Source organism: Pelmatolapia mariae, linkage group LG23, assembly GCF_036321145.2.
Source record: "Pelmatolapia mariae isolate MD_Pm_ZW linkage group LG23, Pm_UMD_F_2, whole genome shotgun sequence".
In the NCBI taxonomy this organism is placed as follows: Eukaryota; Metazoa; Chordata; class Actinopteri; order Cichliformes; family Cichlidae; genus Pelmatolapia; species Pelmatolapia mariae.
Genome location: NC_086246.1, coordinates 35,777,480 through 35,798,839, shown reverse-complemented (window position 1 = coordinate 35,798,839; position 21,360 = coordinate 35,777,480). Strand labels below are relative to the sequence as shown.

Sequence of the window (21,360 nt, the reverse complement as noted above, 5' to 3'; positions counted from 1 at the left end):
AATAGCTTTTGTTTTCGTAAAGTTTAGTTAATCTCTCTAAGTGGGTCAAAAAGAGCAAAACAGGGATTTGCCAAAAATAGTGTTGAACTGGATATCCACTGGAAGCCTTGAAAAACTGTTCATTACACCCATAGGCTCAGTCAGCATATAGTACACAAGCTACCCAAAAGAACATGCAGGACCTTACTTCAAATTTATTATTCAACTTCATCCTGGTTTCAAAAAGATTGCACTCAGTTTACTGCAGTTAATCCTAACGGAGTCCGTTTGTGTACATGATTTAATATTGGTGACATTGCTGACACCTATAGTGCCAACTTAAAATACATCTGTTAAACATTGAATACCACAGGATTATTAGTTTCCACAGTGAAAATGATTGTCCATTTTATTAATAAACTTAAAGGGCAAGCGTCAGTCATTGTGCCGTTGTGCAATCCTCGCTTATTAGGAATCTTTTGTGTGAGAGATTTTCTTCCACAGCAAAGTCTTGAGGTTGTTTAGAATGAGCGAGTGTTCAATTTCCATCTGTTCTGCTGAACCTTTCAATGCGATGCAAGCGTACAGCTGCTTCTCGAGCTCCTCGCTCATATCAGATGGCGCTCCTCTCAGAATGTAGTCCTTGAGTGCGTCGCAGGCTTTGGCTAAGTTTGGCCTGGTGACTTCTGTTGTGCAGCGATGCTTGGTGAGGTCACAGGAAGTTAGGCAGTCGGCTCCATACAGACAGTCCTCGTCCACGTCGCAGCGCTGCTGCCTGATGACTTCTTGGAAGATGGCTTCAGGCATGATGTGGCGTGCATCCATCACCTTCAAGTCGTGGCGGTCGTTGTAACCGAAAGTGGTGGCGCTCACGTCGCACATGAGGAAGCTTCCGAAAGTGCCGTGGAAAATATCCTCGACCAGCTCCAGCAGTCCAATGGAGATCTTGGCCTTGTGTGGCCAGGATGGAGTGAACCACTGGTCCATGCTGCGGCGCAGACCGGCAGGGATCCACATTTCAATAATCCAGGGTAGACTAATCCCATACAAGGGAGAGTGTGGTACTTTCTCCATGACATATAGATCTCCACAGAAGCCCAATAGCTTGGGTGTGTGCTCTCTATCATGCAGGACTAAAGCCAATAGGAATTCATTGAGCTGCAACAAAGCCCATGTGGAGCGAGCCTCTGGCAGTGAGATATGGCTGTCCTTATTGCCATCTGCAATGGACAATACTTGAGTTGCCAGATCAGCAAGGTTTGCCTGATCCCCCACTTTGGCCTGTAAAGAAATGTAGTTTAAATGAGGTTGAAATCCAAACTGAAGCTTTGAAATTGGATCTGACAGTATTTAGTGTTTGGCTTTCTAACCTTTAGGTGGTCAGTGATCATCTCTCTGAACTTTTCCACTGAGGTTCCCTTGGTTGGTTTGTTGAAGGCTGCAGAAGTCTCTTTCCTGGGCTCACCTCCCAAATCATAATGAGGAGCCTCCTCCATCTGGCACTTAATAACACCCTCTAGGTCTCCCCAGCTCCCCGAGTAAACCTAAAATAAAGATGCAGCCAAATTAATAAAAAGCAGACTGGAGAGTAACGTTTTCATTTTAAAAAAAAAAAAAGGAAAAGAAAAGCTGACCTGGCTGTTGGGGTTGGCAGTGAGGCACTTTCCCAGGTAAAGAGTCTGTTTCTCACACAAGCTGCTGCAGGCTGAGCCATCAATGACTCCTTTTTTGTATTTGTCACACTGAAAAATAAAAAAAAATTGGCACAGAACTGTAAACATTTTGTAGGACCTGATGGGATTGGGCGGGTACATAATGGGAATATGAAATGCTCACTATTGAGTTTTTGCACTCGTGCCCACGACACAGCTCTGTGTAGGATGAGTACTCCACATAGACTATCCAGCTCCCCACGAACACTGCCAGCCATGAGAAGAACAGGTACTTCATGTGCAGGTAGGAGAACCTCGCCTGTTGGCAACATGTTTCAAACATTTACGTTACTTTTGGAGTGAATTGTGGCTTTAAAACTGTATTATGGGAGTTCATTGTTTTAAATTCATACACAGAGTGATATCAGGCTTTCAAAAAAACAATCTGCACTCTATTATGTTTCAGTACTGTAACTGCATACAGATATCTGGATATTGCAGTGCATTAAACTGTCAGATCTGTTAAACTGGAGATTTGACACATCATAATGGAGATTAATGAGAGAATAAGAGTCATATTTGTTACTTGAGGCCAGTTCATCGCTCTTCCTTCATTTGATGAGCACACTGTACCTTACTTTGCAATTTTTCTTAATTTTTTCTAATGCACATTTATAAGATAAAATCAGGACCCTGCTGCTAATGTTGACTGAAGCATCGCTCCACATATTTTATATGTCAAAGTCAGCTCGCTTGTTATGATCAGAAGTCACTAACTAGAAAACCGCAAAAATGGTACAGTGACATCACTTGCATTGTGCAGGAACACAAATATGCATAAAAAAAAATTGGAGGCCTTGTAACAAAAAGAAACAAACCTACAAGTTAAAGTTTGGGGAAACAGTGTTTTCACCCAAATCGGCATTCAGGATTATTAACGCAGTTTTGTCTTTTGCAAAGGCTGAGGTTTGCTGAGTTGTTTTCCACACACTCTGCTTCTGTAAAAACTTAATTCAAGCCCTTCAATAGAATTGTGACCTGTCCAGGGAGTACCCTGCTTCTCAACCTAACACAGCGGGGACAGGCTCCAGGCCCACAGCAATTCTGATTTAGATAAGAGAGTAACAAAATGGATGAATGTGTCTGACATGGTTAACTTGAATGGGTTTATCTTCTAAAAAAACAAAACAAATTTAAGGCCAGTATACACAATTTTCAAATGAACACTGACATGATTCATTTGGAGAAGTGGCTCAGGAGTTGATTCCAATGTCCTTGACTGAACTGCACATTGTTCTCAATGGTTAGCTTTTGTGCCTTGTACAACAGTATGCTAACAGTGTTGGGGGCGGGGGGGGCAAAAAAACCAAACAAAAAATGGCAATAATTTATTTTGCTTTTTGCCACTTGAGGGCAGCAGAACAGTCTTTAAACCAAACACTTTCATTGGACATTATGTCCTCATTGAGATTACCAGTTTATATACCCAGCAGACATAGAAGAAGAAAGATTAGCATTCATTAAGAATATTAATTTATTCTGCCCCGTTGCTTTGTTTTAGTGCCGTTTTTGTTCTCCACCACTTGCTGACAAAAAGCACTTAGAATTCCACCTTATTTAGTTAATGTTAAATGCTCTAAATGCTCTGGCTTCCTCCTACACATGCATGTTAGACTAACTGGTGACGCTTAATTATCTGTAGGCATGTATGGGAGAGTGTGTGTGGTGGACTGGTGACAGGATGTACCCCTTTCGCTCGATGACAGCTGACAGAGCACATGACTGTTGACATTTAAGGCTCTTCGTGCCCTCTCACCATCTTGTGTGTCTGACCTCTTTCTTGCATATGATCTGTATATAGCCTGAGACTCTCAGGCAGAGGGCTTTTATTTGTTCCAGAGGAAAAGCTGCAAACTAGTGATGGCATTGAGGCAGAGATCCAAAACTGAGTAACAGGCTGCCTGAAGAAATGAGGGCAGCAGAGTCAGTGGCCTCTTTAAAATCTCTTTCTAAGACATACTATTATTGGAAAGCTTCTTCTGATTCCATTATGTTTTTGTCAATTTAGTGATTTAGCTTTTTTTCTGTTAAAATGTTTCCTTGCTGGCACCCTGTACACAGTGATGGTTTGTTTTGTTGTACTGCCATTCGGTTATTTGAAGCTGTATGATTATTATTATATTAAATAACAAGTTAATGGTGTTAGCGCTTTGATCCTTAAAAAAAAAAGTGAAGAAAAAAAGAGTTTGTTTGTTTTTAGCTAATAAATAAAATTGCTACCAGTGGTAATGTTACTCTTCTTCTACTTCTTTATTTTGGCTTCTCCCTTTAGGGGCTCCATAGTGACCCCTACAGTCCAAGCACATGCATGTTACTGCCTCTGCCTCCATCTCACCTGATCCCTATCATCCTACTCTGCATGTCCAGCTTCACTACATCCACAAACTTCCTCTGAGGTCTTCCTCTTTTTCCCCCCTCATACCTAGCAAGTCCATATTTAACAGCCACTATCCCTCCTTTTTACAAACCATTTTACCCTTGCCTCTCCAAACTGCTTAACTTAAGCTGTCTCTCTGATGTGCTAAATTCTAATCGTGTATGAAATCTTAGCATCTTCAACTCTGCCACCTCCTATCAGTGCCAACATCTCCAAACCATACATCATAGCAGGTCCCACTTCAATCCTGTAAACCTTCCCTTTCACTCTTGCACTATCTTTCTGTCACAAGTCACCCTTGACACTCGTCTCCACCCATTCCACCATGCCTGCACTCTCTTATTCACCTCTCTTGTGCATTGCTTTGGATGGTTGATCCCAGGTATTTGAACGCATCTATCTTCATCTAAGGAGCTTGGAAAGACAAGCAACTAGACTTCTTTAAGTTTCTTTAAGATGTTTCACCTCTCATCCGAGAAGCGCCTTCAGTTTTAAGCCCAAATGGTGGCTAGTCCCTGATTTGAAGTTCCCTAAGAGGGTCGTCGACTACTATTGATCATGTGCCTCATCACATGAGCCAAGGTGTGAAAAAGGCTGTCGGTCATTATCAGCAGAGGTTTTGGGTGCAACCATTGTGAGACCCAAACGTCTTAACGTCCACTCACATCTGTCACATGTGTCAGTTGATCTCAATAAGTCACATGACAGGGTGGGGCAGGGTCTCAACAATGTTTTCACCTGAAACCTCTGCTGATCGTGGCATGGTGTGTTGCTTTTTCAGATGTTTTAGCACATTTAACTTTGCCAGACACGTTCTATTTAAAGTATGTTTTGATTCATCAGGTGTGGGTATTGTTAGTGACATTTAACTCAGCTTTCCAAAAAATGTGGTTAATGAAAGTTATTATTAATTTTTTAAGAATAATCAAAATAAAATTTGTCCAAGGATATGAAACATTTACAAATATGCCAAAAACCTAGAAATCAGGAAGTATTCAAATACTTTTTCACAGAACTGTACTACCACAGTACCACTGATGGATGTCTCCCTTTTACAATATTCAGACTCACAGTCATTATAGTAATTAACACAAGTTTAAGGGCTAAAAGATGAATGAATTTGTTGCTACACAGCTGCTGAGAAAATGCTAAATTCAAACTCAGCACTGCTTTAATACAGTATTGTCTATGGCTTTTATTTATGGATGAATAAATGACTCAAGCAGGTCACTTACGAGCCGTAGAGTGCACCTCAGTACCGTCATTACCATTACTATTCCACTTTTTGAAGAAAATAATTATGGAAAGCACAATCAATTTGGAAAATGAGTATAAAAAACGTGTTTACAGTTGTAATGGTCTGATGTAAGTGAATAAAGAGACCTTTTAATTTATGTTTGCAGTAGTCATTTGGTCTATTAGTAAGGGAACAAGCCTGTAAAAGGAATGCAAATAAGCTCTAAACTGAGTTGTATCACTGAGTACATCATTAAAGCAATTGCTTCTAAATAGGTGCTCAGTAATTAACAGTAAATGGTGTTTGCGTCCTGCTGTGTGAAACATTTAGAGTGACTCCAGACTCATTACTGTGTCTTTTGATTTTCTTTCTAATTCCCTGCCCGATAAAATATACAATCCACTTAGATCTATAATGGCATTTTTCCAACTGGAGAACATTAGTGAACAAAAACAGACTTTTTAGCAGTCCCACTTCCTTCTCTATTAATGGTTCTTGCACTTAGTGCTTGACAGTGATGGACACCCCCTGCTTCCCACCTCTGCCCCTTTCAGATCCAATTTATTTATTGGCATAAGTCACTCTATCTCTGTCCCCCTCATCTTCTTCCTCTCTGTAGCACTCTGCAATCCATCTTCTTCTTTTGTCCCATCAATGATAGTTTAATAGCAGTTGTAAGACAATCTAACAATGTAATAAAAGTCAAATATCTGATTTTTTTAGTACTGGAAAGTAGATTACGCAGTATTTGTCATTCGTATCTCTTTCCAAATGGCTTTGTCAACCATTTTCTGCTTTCAACACCATAGATAATGCAGAAATTCTGCTTTCAGACAGCCTCCATATGTCACTATCTAATCTAATTTTTTGCCATGCAGTGACCTCAGATCTCACGGTACTCTGTCCTGGTGTTATTAGGATAAAAGGAGCAGACGACAACTAAACATTTAAAAGCAGAATTAGATTAATTTTGAGCTGCTTGTTGGCAGTGTATCATGCCACAAACACACTATTGAACCATTATTTTGTTGTAAGTTAAAGGCCCCATAATACTTTATCACCCCAATAGAGCACTTGGCACTCAGACTGCTGACTTACTTGTGGTTGGGATATTTAAAAGTAGAACGGGAGAAGAAGCCTTCAGCTTTCAGTCTCCTTTTCTGTGGAACCAGCTTCCAGTTTGCATTTGCAGACACGCTCTCTGCTTTTAAGATCAGGCTTAAAACCTTCCTTTTTGATAAAGCTTATAGTTAAGGTTGTTCTGCCTTAGTTTATTGTTCACTCACCTTTTTCACTCCCTGTGTGTTTACACACCTCTTTGCATTTAATTATTAGTTATTATTCATCTCTGGCTCTGTTCCACAGTGTGTTTTTTTGGTCCTGTCTCTCTCCCATCACCCCCAACCGGTCGTGGCAGATGGCTGCCCCTCCCTGAGCCTGGTTGTGTCGGACGTTTCTTCCTGTGAAAAGGGAGTTTTTCGTTCCCACTCGGGGTTTTCTCTGCATTACTGTAGGGTCTCTACTTTACATTATAAAGCACCTTGAGACGACTGCTGTTGTGATTTGGCACAATACAAACAAAACTGAATTGAACTCTCACTAGAAATTAAATGCTGAACCTATTTCACTGGCTGATTGCTAACAGTGGCTCTCTACCATTTGGGACTGTGAAGTTTGAGTACATTATTTTACTTTATGTTTCACTAAGGGCACTGAAAAAGCAACACACAAAGTCAGTATCTGTCTATTTATTCTGTCTCTATGGTGTTTAAAGAGGTTTGTGTCCTGTTGGTCAGTGATGCAGAAACACAGTAAAGGAAGTAAGATTTAAAACCACAGAAGCATGTCAGTTATCAGTTATTCACTCCCAGCAAAGAGTGAGGAGGAAGAGAAACATTCAGATACTTTATGTAGCAATGAAACCTATTTTGGAAAGAAAATCAAACCCTGGTGCAGTGCTTGTTCATGTTTTTGCAGCTACAGTTTAAAAACGTCCCCTAAACTTTTTGTTCATAAAGTTACTGTTCTGAAAAGAGGACAGCTGTAAGGCTGCATCGACTGAGTGTGGATGTGTGAGTGTGAGAATGATCGTGACTGTTAAAAACGTGGCCGTGCAAAACGGGCAGATTGTGGGCTGTTGCTTTCTCAACCAAACAACGCTCAGCATTATAGAATGGCTGAGTATTTGTAACAATAAACCATAGAGACAGAATAAATAAAATTTGATAAAACATTTTGTCGGCCCTAATTTGAGTTTTACACCATCAGAGTGACATTTTGTAAAGGTTAGCACCTTGGGCTGCATGCCACGTTTTCCACATCTCCACAGGATTATTTGAGATTTAAGGCTTAGGTTTAGTGTTTAAATTGGAATTAAACACCGGCTTAGATTGTTGAAACAGAGGAAGAACTGATAGACAGACAGACACTTAAAGATTCATGATGTTATTAGTAAAACTCAATTTTCTCTTACATTTTATTTATGTAGTGACAATTTACAACAACAGCTTCATTTATACCACAAGGTAAAGACCCTTAATTATTGGAGAAAGAACCTTAATGATAAGGTGACACCCTATGAGCAACACTTGGCAGCAGTGGGAAGGAGAAAACCCCTTTTAACAGGAAGAGACCTCCAGTAGAACCAGCCAATCATCTACTGCAATTGGCTGAAGCGTGAGGAGAAAGAGTAGAGAAAAAACAGGAGCACAGAGAGACAAGGACGATCACAAACTGGAAATGACAAAAGTTAATGACATTTGATAGAGACATATAAACAATAGAGGAATGAAAATTAAGATACCTGATTCAGTCCTGACATTAAGTTTTATCAAAAAGAAATGTTTGAAGTCTAATCTTAAAAGTAGTGACTGTCTGTCTCCTGAATTTAAACTGGGAGCTGGTTCATAGGAAAGAAGCCTTCCATCCTACCTTTTGAGACTGGAGGAAACACAACTCTGTCTGCAGTCTAAGAGCGAAATTCTTAGGCTGTGGCTGGAAAACACTGGTGGGAGCGTTGGGACTAAACCTGAACATTAAAGTTGCCACCTTTTGAAAAGGTATCAAGGTGGAAGACTGTTTTTCACAGCTGTATATACTGAATCAACTGAGTGGGTGATAATTTGATGTGTACTCATTATCAAAACTGATTGCTTTTATAATGCACAGTCATTTGAGCCATTATTAACATGACAATATTGACGCATGAATCTTCTGCTTTCATAGAAATGTGCTACAGTTCACAGAATTCTCATTTAACAACAACACTGATATCACTGGGAGTGCAGGTTCATTCCTTTTTTGACATTTTAAAACAATCGTTCATTCTGACTGGCGCTGAGATCTGCTGGCCCTCACACATCTTATTCCAAATTCTACACTTTTTCAATGTGTCTTACTGATAATGTTTAAAAAAAAATGATGCACAATCACCGTGCAAACACCCTGCAAAAAAACAGAAAATCCATTGAAGTCTTGCTATTTAAATATCATCGTTGTTGCTTTGTCTATTGATTGATGTACTTACAAATCTGACTGTGCAGATCCACAGCAAATTTAACAGCAGTAACCGCACGAGTAAGTGCTGTGTGTACCTCCCATCTATTGTGTTGTAGTTGAAATACATCAACAGCAAAAATATTATGGAAATGGTGCTCTATGGGGAAAACATATGGTTGGTCTTTTTCTAATCGATAGTTTGTGGCTTTCGTTTCAAGTCTGGCCTATGCTTTTCTATCTGCTGCATCATGTATTGACCCTTTGTGAGTTGAGAGAGTTACACAAACATGGCTAATGAGCCCATATTGATTGTGGCTGCTGTGACAGCTATTAATTAGAGACTGACTGGGAACTGTGGCCATATGCTGAGGTGGGTGGAAAGAAACAGTCTGTCTTCATCTGGTTGAACTCTCCTCTAAACCAACCCACGGCTCTGTTAAAAGGCTTCTGTATTTAGCCCTGAAGGCTTCGTGAAATAACATTGAAAAAATCGAGGACGTGCTGTACTATTACAAAGGATCACCTGCTGTTGATCTGTTGAAGCAGAGAGGAGATTTAAGCTGATCACGAGCACCACATCACTGTTCTGACACTTGGTTTTTGCAGCGTGCACACCATTCATCCATTATGTATGATTATAAAGCTATCCCTCAGAGGTTGCTGTTTAATGGGCTTCTGTGCAGGGATGAGAAAGACATGAGAACAGAGAAACAAAAGATGGAGAGGCCAGGAGGATTCATTTGCAGAGAGGTTGCTTAATATCACTGACAAATAGAAAAGCAGGCCAACATAAAGAGAGATGCAGCTAAAGGACTGATAGAAAGATGCATCAGAAACAGCCCAGCCACGCTTCTCCGCTTCTTCTCTCTTCGAAGTCTCTGAAGAGAGAAGGAGGCCACATTGTTGGAACAGACATTATGAAGATCTGACTCATCACTGTAGAGACAGCAGACACCCCCTCCCCCTGTATTATCCTCCTGAGTAATACAGCAACGTTAACACATGTGAACTTTATCACCAGTTGTTCTCTCTGTTGTGAAGTTAGACATCTAGCTCTTTGACATCAGGGCCATTTCCTTTGCAGCAATGCATGCAATAATAACTTGCAAACTCTGCCATTTACTTCCCGTTGTTCTAAAACAACAAATCTTAAGCATCTTTTCTCTTTTACTGATATCTTTGCAGTATTTAAATAATATACATAATGCGCTGTAATACAGCCAACCAACAGATGAGCTTCTGTAGCTCAAACTGAGGAAAAAGCTCATGCTGGTTCTGATAGAAAGCTGTCAGAATTCACAGTCAATCACACTTTGTTGTGCATGGGGCTGCATAGCCACAGACCAGTCAGCCACAGACACCAGTGGGCACGTGAGCATCAAAGGTCGACCACAGAGCAGTGGAAGAAGGTGATGACACATTTCTTTTAAATCATGTGGATGGCTGAGTGCAAGTGGCTCGTTTGCCTGGGAAGCACCTGGGACCAGGGTGTACTATGGGAATCAGGCAAGCCAGAAGAGGCAGTACACCAGTTTGGGCAATGTTCTGCTAGGAAGCCTCCAATCACGCATCTGTTGGATGTGCTGGACAAACAAGTCCAATCCATGGAGGCCCCACATCGCCACTTAAAGGATCTGTTGCTAACATCTTGGTGCCCGATACTACAGCTCATCTTTAGTGGGTTTAGTGGCGTCCATGTCTTGATAGGTCAGGGCTGTTTTGGCAGCAAAAGGGGGCCCAACACAATATTAGGCAGGTGGTCATAATATTATGCCGGATTGGTGCATATGTTCGACCTTTCTTTCTTATTTCTTGGTTGAAATTTTACATCTTTTGAATCTTTACCTGTGATGAAATGCTTCATGTGCAGCTCCATTTGGAGACAACATCGATTCTTTCTGATTTCAGTTATAATATATATACAGTTGAACTACTCATGAAATTTGAGTCATTTTAAATAATACTGTTATTATTACAGGCAGCTTAGTAGTGCAGTGTTTAGTGCTGTTGCAAAAAAATACTATTTATATGCGCCCCCCCCCCGCCCCCCCCATAACAATAAAATAAAGTATTTCACTATTTCAGTGGAAATAGCTTCTCTTGAAGGATGACTGAATGACACTTCTTAAGTCGTCACTGGAAGGCTAGGGTGGCCTAGAAAACTGAGCGATACTGGTGGCTGCGCCTTGAGACTGACTGTCTCTTCTTTTTTTCACTGCATTTGACAGTTTTGTTTCTAACATGCATGAGTAAGGACAGGAAGCAAACAGGAGCAGCTGCCGAGATAAACGAGTGAAGAAAATGGTGCAGATTAGATAAGGAAATTTGTTAAATTAGGTAAAGCAAACGAAACAAAATGCAATAACAATAGTTTGACAGAGAAGTGAAGCATTTAACCCTCTTTAGCCAAGTGGAAAACACGCTGAAGTTGACTTTCTACTCGTCTGTGCATTTCGTTTCCTGAGACCTCCACCTGTCCTTGAGGGACTTCCCCAGTTTAATTTTACTTATGAACAATTCCTCTGTGGACTTCACCTAATTTCACTCACAGAAAATTATTACACAATATTCTTTCAAAGATTCTCAAATGAGGAGCAGCATTATATCAAACAGAAATCTAGAACTTTATATTAACTTACATCAAAGCATGAAACGTTTGCAGTGCCGAATCCAGCTGAGTGAAGGTAAAACAGCCATTAATATCTGCCGACTCTTCCAGATATGTCACACTAGATCTATGTGACATATCTGAATGACTTACATAATCAAAGGAGATCTTAAACTTTTGCAGCATAAAAAAGCCTTTTTTGAATGGATGACAACCAGCTAAATGCATCATGGAAGTGGTTGCTACAGTAACGGGGATCAGGAGGATGGTTGAGTCCTGTCGAGGCGTCGAGCATCAAGTGACTTTATGACTCATTGTAAGAAGCCTACACAGTATTCTGTAAATTACCTCCAAATCCATGTGAGATATCTGAAGGTTAAATAATATATATATATATATCTATTTAACAGTAATCAAGCGCAGCGTCACTCATTTAGGCTCATCAGAGCGCATGCAAACATACATCGACAGATTTTTAAATGGACTTCACACCAGAGTGAAGATGGATTTCCTTACCTGGATGTACAGAGGCTTTCTGAAGAACCCCCATGGAAACAGACCTCTTGCCATGGCAAATGCCGAACATCTCACAGCAGCTCCTGAAGCAATAAATTCGGTGTGCACTTCACATTCGTATCAGGCAACGCCTGTTGGAGTGACCCTGGAAAATTTCCACATATAAATCATCATTATTAGTATCGGCAGCACCGTGGATGTGCGTTTAGGCGCCGAGAGACAGCGGACTGAGCTGCACCGCTTGCTGCAGCGAAGTCAGACTCATATTGGTTTGTGATCACTTCTGGAGGCGTTTTGGCCAATTACAGAAAGAGGATGCGCACCAGTTTGCTAACCTTCCCCGTTTCCTTAACAAATACTGGCGATTTGGTTACGTTTTGGTTCTGTTTTTGCAAATTAGGCCATAGGGTAGTTCATTCAATATTTTTTTGTTCATGCGAACGCTTCGGATATAAGTTATTTTAACGGGTAAATCATTTCATACCACTGGCAAGCCCCCATTCTACTGAATACTGATTTTCCAATTCTGCCATGTTCTTCTTTTCATCATTAAATAGAACAAAAACATTCAGATGAGTCAGAAATACAGGCTATTTTTTACTGTTATTCGGCTTAGTGACAGAGCACTACGAAACAGAAACAAAAATACCTACATCGAACAGTAATTTAAAAAAAAAAAGGATATTTATATTTGTCTAGGGGCAGGCGGAAATCGAAAGGTATGTAGGTATCTTTCCATTTCTGTGTAAAGGTGTAACGCTCAACTTTAGGACTTAAAATATAAATAAATCAGTCAATCAGGTAAGTGGATTTTGTCATAGTTTCGTTTTCTTTTGTTCAAAATGATGTATAATGTGAAATGCTTGCTTACATTACTAGTAATTAAACTTAATATTTATTATCAATGTTGTAAAGAAAGCTTGTTTATTTCGTTATACTTAATTCAAACAAATTTTGATTTTTGAAAGTTGAACATGGAAATGACGATAAACCAAATCATTCCTGCAAGTGGGAAAATATTGTGTAAGTCATAGACTGTATATAAAAGAAGGACGTATGTCGCTTCCAAATCTGAAAGGTGAAGCTGAAGCATTCTTTAAGTCATATTCAATACAGAATGGTTTTGACTTTGTAAATTGTGGTCCCATTTAAAGTAAAAACAAAAACAAATAACGACATATCAACCCTATTTCTGTTTCCAGTTTTCTACTGTGTTGATTGAGGCTTTTTTTAAACTTGTTGTGATGCTTTGTGTCTCTTTTCTTTAAATTAGAGTTCTGAACCTAAAACTGACCAATTTCCAGCCTCTTGTGCCATTTATGTGCAGCATGTTTTTAAGCAAAGTTTTTAGAAACCTTCAGAAAAGAACCCTCTCAGATTTTAGTGTTAACTTTAAGTTTAAGATCACGACATTTTCATAGCAATCAATCAAAACCACGGAGTATTTTAATGACTAACCTTGTGTTGTGGACAGTGTTGGGGAGTAACGGAATACATGTACCGGCGTTACGTATTTAAAATACAAAATATGAGTAACTGTATTCTGTTACAGTTACTGTTTAAAAAGGTGGTGTTCAGAATACAGTTACTTTGTTGAAATAAAGGGATTACACGGCGGTCTTTTCCTGTTTCATATGTTAGGCTATGCCCCATTTTTGGTAATTCCACGCCGGTATAAACCCAAACAAAACACGCATTAAGAGGCTCTAATGCCTGTGTCTCAATCTCGCGGCCCATGTATAGAATGTAGGCTTATGGGCATTCCGTTGGAGCAGCCTTTCAACGCCTCTCTCTGTCTCTTGCTAGCAAAGTTGACCCAGACAACAAAGCAAAGCTAGTTTTCGGCTACGAGCCCGACACAGAACCCAACGTATTAGCCAGAGGCCCCTTTACTACGGTTCGGAGCCGCGGACCTGTTTTCTATACGAGATCGCTGCAAAAAGTGCAACCTTACCTAATGTCCACCCTACTGATACTCATTTTGTATTAATATTTAAAAATCTAGTTGGTATTGGTATGGCGAGTAGCCTTCAGTAATAGTAATAAATCACACAGCAATAGTACATTCATGTAGTTGTAAAAAGCATGATAATATATTTAGTAATCCAAAGTATTCAGAATACGTTACTCTCATTGAGTAACGTAACGGAATACGTTACAAAATACATTTTGGGGCATGTATTCTGTAATCTGTAGTGGAATACATTTTAAAAGTAACCTTCCCAACACTGGTTGTGGATGGACAACACGTTCTCATCCCAACGCGTAAAATACCGACGATTGTGACAAGTCATCTGTATTTTACGCTTTAGGAATGGGTTGGAATAAATCTATAAATGTGTTGAAAATAATAAACCTAAAAAAGCATTATCCTGATCACTTTGGAAAACACTATGTGATGGCCACAACATGAAACTATTTTATTGTTGAGTTATCAGTGATACTTTCAATTGTTTGTGTTGTCTCTTACCATGGCGAGCAGGTTTATATTGGAGTTGAGTGAGAACCCGAAGCATTTAATGAGGACATGATAATGTGTTTATATTAGCCTAACCACGGCTCCATCGCCGGACATCATTATATCAGCTAGCCCAACTTCACCAACCCTCCAAATGTCATTTTGTATTCTATTTTATTCTTCTATTTTGTTTTCTGTCATTGTTTACTTCCAAAGGTATAGCAGAGCTTAAATTTTAAGTTCTGTTAGAAATGTTTCTGTCAGTACATGGCATGTAAACTTTAACCAGTTGAACTCAGTTCATTTTTTTATATAGCAAGAGTCACCTCAAGGCTCTTTATATTGTAAAGTAAAGACCCAAGGTGGAAAATAACTTGCTAATGTCCTACTAACTTAAGATAGCTCTCCTAAACCTTGCAAATCCTCCTGCAGTTAACCTTTATTTTAACTATCAGTGGTGCGACTGACTTAACCAGCACATAACATCAGGGTGGCTACGTTCCATCTTTTACATGCAAACATGTACATGTCTTTGCACAAACACTAGTGATGCTGGGTTCATTTGACTCAGGCCTGACTTGGGTTTGCAGTATTTTACAGGTTGCGTATAAAGCAAACAGATAATTTTGAATTCTTTAATTGATAACATGACCCACATCTCTTCTTACATGAGCTAAGGAGACCTTTAAATTTTTCCCCTTGAAAAGAAGATGACCTATACAAGTTATCTGAGGTCCTGAGAAAAAAAAATCAGGAGCTTCAGGGGAGAATTTTTTATCATTTGTTGGGTAAAAACAACAGAAACACGCAGTGCACAAAAGCAGAGTAATTCCTGGCAGACTTTCACAGTTTCCCTGGAGAAAGAGACAGTTCCCTGGTGATGCTCCTTAAGGATAAGTCTCAGAGCTCAGAGGGAGGCTTGTATCAGCACAGGAAAGTGGAGAGCCAAAAGCAGTCAGCTATAATGCCAGAGTAGGATCATGTATAAAAACATTCCTGATTTGATGTATATTTTAAGAGGTTTTGGCACATACCTGCATTTTCTTTTATTGATTTTTTTCAACAGGTGTAGTGGATCTTTTTATGTCCTAAGATTACAAAGATTCCTCTTTACTGTATTTTGCTTTGAGATGAGAGTTCTGTTTCTGGTATCTAATAAAGAGATACAGTAAATCTGGATCTCAAGAGAGTGCACCAGCAAAAGGTAATGGGCACTCAGTTATATGGCACATTAGCAGGTGCAGCACAGGCATCATCATCCATCAAAACAGAAAGCCGTCTTATATTTCTGTGATTGTTTTTCATGAAAGAAGAAGTGTTGCCGAGCAGATGGATTGCTAAAATGTTTATGTAATGTGGTTTCCAGGTTTGACCAATGAAAGACTGTTTTAGCGTTTAATGACTCCCATTCAGTGCTGGTGTTAAAATGTTAGTAAAACATGTTTTTCTGTAACTGTGCAGTTTACTGGGCACAAAAATGAACCATTACCGAAATCTCTGTTTATTTAAAGTACACCATAATGTTAATGTAGTGTAAAAGTGTACTTATCTCTCCTGGGCTCAATTTGCTTCATCAGCGTGGACTATAGGTAGCTAAGGACTGCTCGTCTACATGCAGCGATTGTCTGTTGCCCGATGGAGGCAGAGTTCAAAGTATGTGATACAACCAGCCTGTGGGCTACTTTTGCTTGGGCTGTTGGTCCATTAGCCAGAAATGGACGGCAGCAAAGTTATAACATACAAAGAGCTGAAGTAAAACAATGAAAGGTGAACAATTAAGAATGTGCTCGGAGTAGAACTGCTGCTTCTCCCTGTCAAAAAGAGCCTGTTGAGGTGGTTGAAGAACGGTTGCCTTACTTTAAAGGTTGGGAGGAGATGCCAATGTAGTCCTATAGTCTGCTGGAGATATTTTATAACTCATCTGGCCTGGGAATGTGAGGATTCCCCCCCAGGAAGAACTTGAAATTGTTGCTGGGGAGAACAACATCAGGAATACTCTTCCTTGTCTGCTACCACCATTAGCAGGGGATAATGGATGTATGAAAATACTATTCATTTAAAAAAAAAAAAAAATCAAAAGGTAGTGGTCGTTTAGTTATCCAGCACGTTAGCAGGTGAAGTACAGCCATCCTCATCCATAAAGACAGACTGCTCTTAATACTCCTATATTTCCGTGATTGTATGTAATGATCACAGAAATATATGTAACAACATAGTTAGACATTAGATAGACAGTTTATTTTGACTTTTCTAGATGTGTGTAATGTGGTTTCCAGATTTGACCAACAAAAGGACATAATGACTGAGACTGCTGTAGCATTTAAAGATTCCCATTCAGTGCTGGGTTTCAAATGTTAATAAAATTGTTAATAAAATCAATGTTTCTGCAACTGTGCAGTTTACTGGGCACAAAAATGAAAAATAACTGCAATCTCAGCCTCTTGATGTACACCATAATATTAATGTAATGTCTAAGTATCTCATCTCTCATGGGCTCAATTTGGTTTTCTGTTTGGTAGCGAAAAATCAAAGTATGTGCTCTGCTGCTCTTTCTTGGGCTGTTGTTCAAGGCTGGTCGCCTTACTTTAAAGGTTTTGCAACTGGGAAGAGACACCAGCGTAGACAGACCTTTGGTATTTTCTATTATTATTTATTTGAGTTACACTTTTTAGAAAAAAATATAAAGCTCTCTAATCAAAACATAACTGTTTTTCAGTGACACAAACACAACCTTTCAGATCCAATTCCCTCTGCATTTCATACCAAAACTGAATTTTTGATATGATTTATATGGTGGGGTGGGGGGGGTGGGGGTGGGAGTTGTTCTTGATTTAAAAGATTTTTAAAAAAGAAAGAAGATCCTACATTTGAATGAGATACATTGATGCTCTGGGAGACTTGTTCTCCCATTACAATCAACATACAAAATATGCCCAACTTCTATACCAAGCTGTTTTAGTATTGTTATAGCATTTAAAAGATATTTCTTTTCCCCTTTTATTAGAGCTTATGATATTTAGAACAAATACAGCGAGTTAAGCCTTAAGTTATTCTTTAACTCCAATTACAAAAACTTTGTGACACTGTGTAAACTATAAATAAAAACAGAGGGGTTTGCAATAGTAGGTAAAAATATGGGAACTGAAAACACCAGCTGCTGAACTTTGGGGAGAGAAATGTTGTCCCATTCTGATGTGAAACAGTATGAACTAAATGATGCTACAAGATCTGGACTGCAGGAAGACCATTTAGCACCTGAACTCTTCCACTACAAAGCCATGCTGTTGTACTGTAACAGATGCAGTTTGCAGTTTAGCAATGAACTGCCGAAAAATGCAAGGACTTCCCTGAGAAAGACATTGTCTACATGGGAGCATATGTTGCTATAAAACCCATACGTACTACAGGATTAATGGTATCTTTTCAAATGAGCAATTCTGGAAGTGTTCCTGAGCCTATACGATAATTTACACAATATAATTATGCCTGTTTTAATGCCATGCCACTCAATGGTCTGAAAATCACAGGAATTCAATACTGATTTCTGGCCTAATTTCTTGCACACAGATATTTCTTGAGATCTGTGGAGAAATCCACAGATATTTTTTTAGATGATAACATGAATGACATATTAAAAAAGGTTTGAATTTTTACACTGAGCAATATTATTCTGAAATTATTCCACAACTTGACACACAGTTTTTTGCAGATTGGTGAACCTTTGCCCACCTTTATTTCTGAAACATTCAGCCTTTCAGTGGTGTTTAAACTTTTTCTGGCCCACCCACATATAGAAATTTTATCACCAAGAGTAAAAGAAAGCTTTGGGCTGAATTTAAACAAACAAGCTTAGCACTATTTTTTGCTTCCATTCATAAATCATATTCATGCATTCATTGTATCACTTCATGGTGTAAGTTAAACAGCATTTAATATATTTAAAAAATAAATAAGTAAGTAATAAGTAACACGCAGCAGCTACACCAGCAAGGATCCCAACAGTGAATCATCGGCCTCCATCTCATTAATAACATCCTCTTCTGTCACACAAACTCTCTCCATGTCCTCCATCACAGCATCCATAAATCTTCCATGTGGCCTTGAACTTTTCTTCCTTCGACTCCATCTTCTCCATCCTTGTATGAATGTGAAACTTTGATACGTTAATAACACAAATAACTACTTTCAGCTGGTGCCTTATTTTCTAAGGGGTCGCCACAGCAGGTGAATCTACACGTTTGATTTGGCACAGATTTTACACTGGATGCATCTCCTGATGCAACCCTCTGATTTACCTGGGCTTGGGATCAGCATTAGGAGTACACAAGCTTTCGACCCGTTCTCCTCCTGCTCTCAAACCAGGGATCTTTTTCATGTTAGGCAAATGTATTATTAGAAGTGGAGGCTTCAATATAGAGTATCTTAATCTGTCATTCTTGCAATACAATTACACTAAACAGTAGGAGTGCTCCCTGCCAGTTCAGCCTATTTTCAATCCATTTTTTTTGCTTTGTTGTCCATGCCTTCAGACCCCACCTGAGAGTCTGAGAACCACTGCTTTAAATGGATATACTGTTTGCCAAAGCTCAGAGGGCTTCTACTGAAGAAGCTGATTGTATGAAAGGGCTGCGATTGTTTATCTTCATTGGCACAATGAAATCCAACACATATTGTGGGATGTGTTTGGGTACATTTAAGCACTGAACTTACAATAAAACCACCATACACTTCCCTGCATAAAACCTCCCAGGTGGTTTAATCATTCAGTATTTTGTGTTTTGAAGTGCTTGAGAATTTCCTGAGATTATTTTATACACACCATATGGGGAATTATTTCTGGAGCAGCATTTAGAGTAATATGCTGGTATAGCTTAAAATTACATAACAGATGGTGTGCATCACTGCAAGTGAGTTTTATGTAAATGTGATGACTAATGTTTTCAAGTTGTGCCTGCATGTGAAATGAGGTGGTGAAACACAGTGGCCCTTCTATGTCTCAGTCTCTGATGTGGATTTTCTTTTAGAAGAAACTTCTGACAAATGGGATTGTTAAGAGCAAATTTAGGTGGATAAATATGGCAGGATTAGCAAAGGCCATTTCTGTTCAGAGTCACAAATTAAGTCACAATTACTGGACTAAAATTAAATTATGAAATGCAGAATGGTAATTATGGGATTCTATGTAGTAAGTAAACAGTAACTAGAAAGTAAATAAACAATATCTCTATTTTAATTAATAAAACCATTATTTAAAATGTCCTCGCTGTGTTCACGATTTTTTATAAAAATGAATATTACTAATTACTATGCACCCATTTGATCAATTCTGACATTGTCTCTGTCTCTCTTTCAGATATATAAACAAATCCACAAAGACAGATTTGGCTTATCCATCCATTTGCTTCCCTTTATCCAGTTCATGTTCATGTTGAACAGGCTGTGATTCTGTGTGCATTTTTTGAACGCTTTCAGGAGCACAAGGGTTCATTGTTGATCAAAGTACACCAGCTTATTCGCTGACATTTTAACACAGTGACCTATTATGAGTCACTTGTCTAACTCGGTTGGCCTGAGGGAAGAAGGTTTTTTTTTTTCTACTTGAAAAACATCCAAGAATTTATATATTCAGAGTGGCATTGTGTTCTTGTTATAATATATATAAATGTGACTCATTTAATGGTGTCTCTTGTTTTATTACTTTGTAACTGAGTCACACAGGTAATAAATTCAGGCTTGTTAAATGTGAAGAAAAAAATAAAAAATAAACAAGCACACAGCTGAAACCCAGTCACAATGTTTGATTAGTTCACATCTAATGGAGATTTATTCATTTAAACACTGTTATCAAAATGCATGTCTGATCCTAATTCTGAAAAGATGCTGGCTGTACATTACAGCACTGGTGTTTCATAAGGCTCACGGTTTGTGTTTAAAAATACATCTTTTGTTAGTATTTATGCATGTAGCCACCCTGGAGGAAATCGTTGACTTTAGAGAAAGCCACACTACAAAACAAGAAAAGAAGCCATGGAAAGCTTGTGAGGTAGGAGAATCCACGCAGAGACATGTGGCAAAGTAATAAAAGCCCAGGATGAAACAAATTTTACATTTTATATTGATTAAAAAGTAACCTGCATTTATTTCTAATCACTGCAATCAGCAGCTACTGATCACTTCTGCTTGGTTCCAGAGAAAGATGTTTGTAGTGTTTGTAACTCTACCTTTAATACTACACTGTTCCTTTCTCCCAATACAATGTCAGTAACCCAAATGATAAAAATACTCAGGCCACAATGAAAATTTAGAAACACTTCACAGTGTGTTATTGTAGGAGTTACTGTTGTTGAAGGACGGTTAATCTGCCAGAGAAACTAAACTAATAATGCTTCAACCATCAAAATCCATATTCTAAAGTTAAGATACAATAAAGAGATAAATAATTAGAACTGATCAGTAACTGCACTGAAATTTGTTTTTTACACTGGCTTTTAAAGTCATTATTTTAAACTTAATGGGTAAAATGAACAAATCAATCACTTTTATGGATTAGATGTGCAAAGCACCTCCATTTACTAACATTTTTACCAGCTGACATTCTGGAAAATCCTCTTATTCACTTTCCTGCAGAGAATTAGATGACAAGATCAATACTAAAACCATGTCTTTCCATTAAATACAGAAGACAGCAAGCCTAATTTAGCACAGAATCAAGGCACAATGGGAAACCACTAGCACGGCCCTGTCACAGGTTCACAGAAATATGATGTTATACAAGAAGCCTCGTATACAACGTGAGGTTTTTTAATAGAGCTATTGAAAGAAGGTGAAACAAGGGAGTGTATGAGACTTGTTCTATGACTCACTGTTTGATTTGGTTTGTGCATGCTTAGAATTACATGTAAAGTAAAAGCCTATTTCTTTCTCTACAGGTAGAGTCTAAAAAGATATACTCTCTAAGGAAAGAGAATTATGAGT

At 38.8% G+C, this 21,360-nt stretch overlaps 1 protein-coding gene across 1 annotated transcript; it reads right to left on the bottom strand.

Annotated features, from left to right (window-relative positions):
• Positions 1-9: 9 nt before the first annotated feature.
• LOC134620573 (divergent protein kinase domain 1A-like) lies at positions 10-12,184 on the bottom strand. Its single transcript, XM_063466780.1, has 5 exons — positions 11,928-12,184; positions 1,816-1,950; positions 1,614-1,721; positions 1,350-1,523; positions 10-1,260 (listed from the first exon to the last, which is right to left on the bottom strand). Exons 1-5 carry the CDS (start codon positions 11,979-11,981, stop codon positions 448-450), a joined length of 1,284 nt encoding a protein of 427 aa, XP_063322850.1. The 5' UTR covers positions 11,982-12,184; the 3' UTR covers positions 10-447.
• Positions 12,185-21,360: the final 9,176 nt, after the last annotated feature.